The sequence below is a fragment of the Nothoprocta perdicaria genome, unplaced genomic scaffold (assembly GCF_003342845.1).
Source record: "Nothoprocta perdicaria isolate Ctin4 unplaced genomic scaffold, notPer1 scaffold_168, whole genome shotgun sequence".
In the NCBI taxonomy this organism is placed as follows: domain Eukaryota; kingdom Metazoa; phylum Chordata; class Aves; order Tinamiformes; family Tinamidae; genus Nothoprocta; species Nothoprocta perdicaria.
Window position 1 is genome coordinate 1,372,437 of NW_020454849.1, and position 5,223 is coordinate 1,377,659.

Genomic DNA, 5,223 nt, shown 5'->3' on the forward strand with positions numbered 1-5,223 from the left:
GAAGGGAAGGGAAGGGAAGGGAAGGGAAGGGAAGGGAAGGGAAGGGAAGGGAAGGGAAGGGAAGGGAAGGGAAGGGAAGGGGCTTCCCTTTCCCCCATAAACACACACAAACATGCACATACAGGAGAAGTATCTCCTTTGGAAGAAAAGTCAGCTTCAGAACACAAATGCTACAAAGGGACTTCAAAAGCAGCTGGACATGGGATATCCTGATCAGGAAACCTCCAACACCTAAAAGCAAGGCAAGATCTCAGAGTACTGAGGTTTCTCAGGAGAAGACTGAAGACTTTGCAAAAATGTCCTTCATACGATGTGATTACAATTTAGTTTCGTCTGGCAGTGCTCTGTCTCTGAGACTTATTATTTAGTTACTATCTTCTGACACTGCATTACAGCGTGGGTGGCACAAAAATACAAATGCAGTCCTCGAATTTTGTTTTTAACTGCAGGTCTTACAACATCTGCCCCCTTCAAGCCTGGTCTCCTCTTGGGGCTGGTGCTACTTTATTTAACTGTCCTCCCCTGCAGTAGAGAAGTCTAATAAGCCTTCTTTGTTATTGCTACTGCAGCCACTTCCCAGTTGTACTCTCATGATAACAGAGCAGTCCTGTGCTCTCCCCTACCATGAGCACCCTCAGAGAAAAATAACCCAGCTGCTTTTATTTCAAGGATTTAGATTGAAAGTGACAGCTGTCTTCCACTTCTCTCCACATCATCTTCCATGCCCTCCTTTTCCTCAGGCTAGCTTCATTCTTTTTTATGCCGTTCTTGACAAACCTGCCAAGAACATTCAAAAATAGGTGCATATCTCCTCCAGCCTTCTGAGCCTCAGGACAGTTTGGCTGCTCACAAAAAATAAACCTAGGTAGTGTGAAATTATTACCTAAAGGGTGAAAAAGGACGCCAGAAGAAAACATATGAAATGCCACTTTCACATCCACAAGAGGAAAACCTACCGCAGACCACTCGGAGGAGTGATGCCTCCTCCTAGCCAGATTCTGTAGCACATGAAGATGATGAAACCCAACTGAAAGGAGAAAGGGCAGAAGGGCTGAACCCAACTGTCTACCCAACTGTCTACACTTACTTATAGTCCAATTGTTACATCTGAGAGCTTCTGGTATACATCAAGGTAAGTTAAAGTCTGTATCTAATTGCCTCATTTGAGCTGAAAAAATAAAGCTATTTGGGAGGTTTAGATGTTTATGAATGCAGGCACCTAAGAGTGAATAGTTTGAATAAATTAAGAAATTGAACTGAGCAACTGAAAACAGCTCTACTTAAGAAGAAAGATAAGGCCTTTGCTTCATAATATTGAGAGCATCTGAAGACTAAGACAAAAGCATATATGAAAAAGAATGACCACTATTGATCTCACAAATTCACAGTGTACCCATTAAAACATGGCCCAGAGTCAACACATACACATGACAAAAATGCTAACATAAATTGTTGCAATATAAAACACAGTAATTCATTAACAAGGACTTGGGAGAATCCTGTCCCCTCCAACAGCACAGGCACCCCATATGCTAAAACCAGATTGAGCAGCAACCTTGTAAAACCACCTTCACAGGAGAGGAATCCTTGCAGCAAAGCTGACTTGCTGCATAACGGCAGCCTGTTCCCCTGGCTCCTGCCTGAGCGGAGGCAGCTCAGGAAGACAGCTCAGTGATCTCGGCTGCCTTCTCAACAGGGAGGTGGCTCCATGCTAGCGCTGAACAGGCTTCACACTAACACAGGCAGCGCAGAACGTGGGGAAAGTTCTTCGTTAGAGGTGCGCCTGTAGGAGTAGGTGCCAAGGAGCCCTGCACAAGGGCAGGGACAGTCATAGCTTGGTGAAAGATCCCTGTATCAATTCTAACTATGTCTGTAGTCATCAGTCATTTATTTTGTATTTCTAAGCCTTTCTATACGAATGGGGTTATTACCTAGGCTTCAAGGAATCTGTTTGTACAATTTACAAAGTTTCTTATAGACACTATTGATATTTTTCTTGATAAACTGTAGCTAGTTCTATGCGTGACTCACTTTGATTACTACTCTGCAGCAGTTCTATAAACTGTTCAATCACTTTTACAGATGCTGATTTCCTTTTCTGCACTTTTGGCTTCATAACCCAACCCTCAACAATCAAACTTCTCTAAAATACACAGACAAATAAGGGTAAAAATCCACATTCTTTAACAGGATCAAACATTCACAGAGTAACTATTGCCAGAAGGAACCTAGCTGAAGGCAGAGTCAACACTAAATTCACATCAGGTTGCTCAGAGCTTTCTCTGGTGTCAGAAACCTTCCCAACTGCTGCATTACCTTTTCAAGAAATATTTATCAATATGTCCTGGAGATCATTTAGGTATAAATGAAACGATCAGGAAGTTCGTTCTCTCGTAATTTAGTAAAACTAGAAAGGACCCATAAAACTTATCAAAGGTTTATGAAAAGAGAATGTGAAGAAGAGAAGTAAGAGATAAAAGGACACCATAGCAACAGCATGTTGTAGGAACAGTTTAGAATATAAATAATACAATACAATTTTAGAATATAAATAGTGAACGCCCTAAAGGACACAAGTTCTTCAAGACAGATGGCATTTATATTTATTTTCATTAAAACATGGTGCTTCTAAAAACTATCGGGCTGAGAGCTGAAGACACCAGCCTCCACTATTTATCCGCTGAACCAGGATACAAACTTATTTTGCTCCTGCCTATGCCAACCAAGGCACCAGCAAAGAATATCAACCAAGCTGAAAAAAAAGAGCTATGATTTCTCTTCATACCTTTCCCACTGACAACCATGGAGAGGGGTAACAAAAATGCAAAACTTCACAGATTACCAAGAAGCATCACAAAAACAAAGCAATTATTTTGCTGTGGGAAAAGTCAGAGAAGAGACAGAATGGAAAAGAAAATCAAATCCTTTTTTAAAATTCCACCTCTCAAGACACTGAAAGACACACAGCTTTAGGTTACACTTACAAAAAGAAACAGCTTCCACACTCCATACATCATTTCACTTCTCTTGGAACTATGTAAAATCAGGTATATTTGAAGGAACAACATCGGACACTGTAATACAGCACTGCTAAAGTTGCTGCTCAGACCTGCTGTCAAGCACAGGAGCTGAGCTTTCAAACCAATATCCTTATTTAATTTTGAGCAGTAGCACTTCAGAGAGATGAATTATTTATTCTAAATGAGCATTTTCTTTTATCTATGCAAACACAAAAAGCTTCCCGAAAAAGAAAAAAAACACATTAGCACTCTTTCCAAATGCAGTTCTCCTTCACTCTTATCTGAGACTATGCCCTTACAGATAGAGAGAAAAGGTCTTTCCTGTTTTTCTCTCTGTTTCAGCAATCATGATTCTACAGTTTCCAAACAGGCTCACCAATATAGTTTTTTTTCAAGAAGAAAAAAGATAGCTTTTTTTTGCAAATGACTCTATTAAATCAAGAGCATCTTCTGGCAACTCCCTCACAGCAAATTTTAATCCATACTTACCAGAAGTATCACTGGTCTCTTCCATGTTGTTAAGCCTACGATTCCTGATAGGATTACCTGCAGCACCAAAAAAGAACACATGAAGCAAATGATATAAAAAATTCCATTTAAGTGGCATTTATCACTCCTAAGATAAAAAGCAATAGAGAATGACAAAGCAGTGCTGGGAAGTGTGCTTTATAGCAGTGAATCAGAAACTTTGGTGGAAAGATTCTCCACTTCTGAGAGCATCCTATCCAATAACATAATTGCAACTAGCATTTTACTGGGGTGTTCTCTTGTTATTTTCATTCAGTAAATGTGTATGCAGATGAAAGACTATGTCAGCAGCTCCCCTCTCACTAAGCACCTGGAAAAAGCAAGCCTTTCGACTGGGGACGCATCTCTCAACACAGCCAAGCAAAGCTAAGAGGCGGCTCCCCCTTCTCCGCGTGTGGGCACCCGCTTCCGCATGTCCCTGCTGCTGCTGCAGGCCCTCCTTTGGCCATCACAGTGAAATAAACCCCAGAGAATAAACCCTACAAGTCAAATTAAGGAGTCTGAAACAAAACAAAACAGCCGTCTCCGCGAACAGCCTCACTGGCAAGTGCCTGCATTAGCGGAGGCAGAGGAGGCAATGTGGAAGCCTCCCCTTCAGCAGCAGTTGGCCTAGGGACCAAACTTGCTGAATGACATAACTGTGCCCTAGGACTTGACTTCAGAGGTCAAAACACGGAAAGAAGGCAGAGAAGTAGTATTGAGAATTGGAGCAAATAATGTTATCTAAGCACCCTTGCAGAGGAAAGACGGGAACTCTCAATAAAGACATGCCAGTTTTCCAGCAAGATCTGTGAAAAACAGGAATAGTCTCCATGTGGAGCTTGGAGAAAAGCCAGCCTGCAGGTAAATGCCTACATGAGAAAGAAACAAGAGCACTAGACTGGAAGATCCCCACTATCGTTTTCCATAAATCCCTTCCATAACTTCACTAGCTTGACATGATTAATTGGTCTAGCATGACACATATATAACTTGGCCAAAACACCTACTGATATCACCCCTGGTATTGCAAAACCGTATACATAACTTTCAAGTTTCATAACAAAATATTTTTGAATTCTGCAGGCGAAAATAATCACTTTTTTTTCCCCCTCAAGGACAGCAAAACTGATTTTAAAGCTTTGAGATAYATATATCTCAAGATATAAAGATATATATATATATATTTCTTTATATATATATTTATATATATATATAAAGAAAGCCTTCCTCAGTTTTTCTTCTTTGTACTTTATCAGTGTATCTCAATCAGGATGCTGTATACAAAATGTAAAAAACAGACACATCCTCAATTTCAGCTTCCAATTGTCTGTAGCTTTCCAMCGTGTTTCTGGGCTAAAATTTTTCACTCATGCTGTCACACCTGAAAACACATCCTTACTAATTTCTCCTGCTCAAACACATTATTTTAGAGATGCTGTATTAAAAAAAAAAGGCATTTTCTCATTAAAAATAGATTGTTTACACTTTGCAGAAGTAGTTCTGAAACACTTTTAAAGCCTAAGCATGGTTTAAAGCATATGGCCTGTGAGAAGGTCCACAGGTTAGATATATTTGAATGAACCAGTTTTAATCTAGAGGAACCTCGAGCTGAAAACCTGGGGGAGACGCTCAGCAGAGGCCTGCCGGGACGGGCCCTGCGCTGGGCACCGCAGCGCGCGGAACGCCCCGCTCC

At 40.9% G+C, this 5,223-nt stretch overlaps 1 protein-coding gene across 1 annotated transcript in view; it reads right to left on the reverse strand.

Annotated features, from left to right (window-relative positions):
• FAM189A2 (family with sequence similarity 189 member A2) overlaps window positions 1-5,223 on the reverse strand; it is a 26,669-nt gene that overhangs the window by 20,141 nt on the left and 1,305 nt on the right. The window contains exon 2 of the mRNA XM_026035845.1: window positions 3,510-3,566. Within this exon, the coding sequence (XP_025891630.1) occupies window positions 3,510-3,566 (57 nt within the window). The remainder of the gene's footprint in view (window positions 1-3,509; window positions 3,567-5,223) is intronic.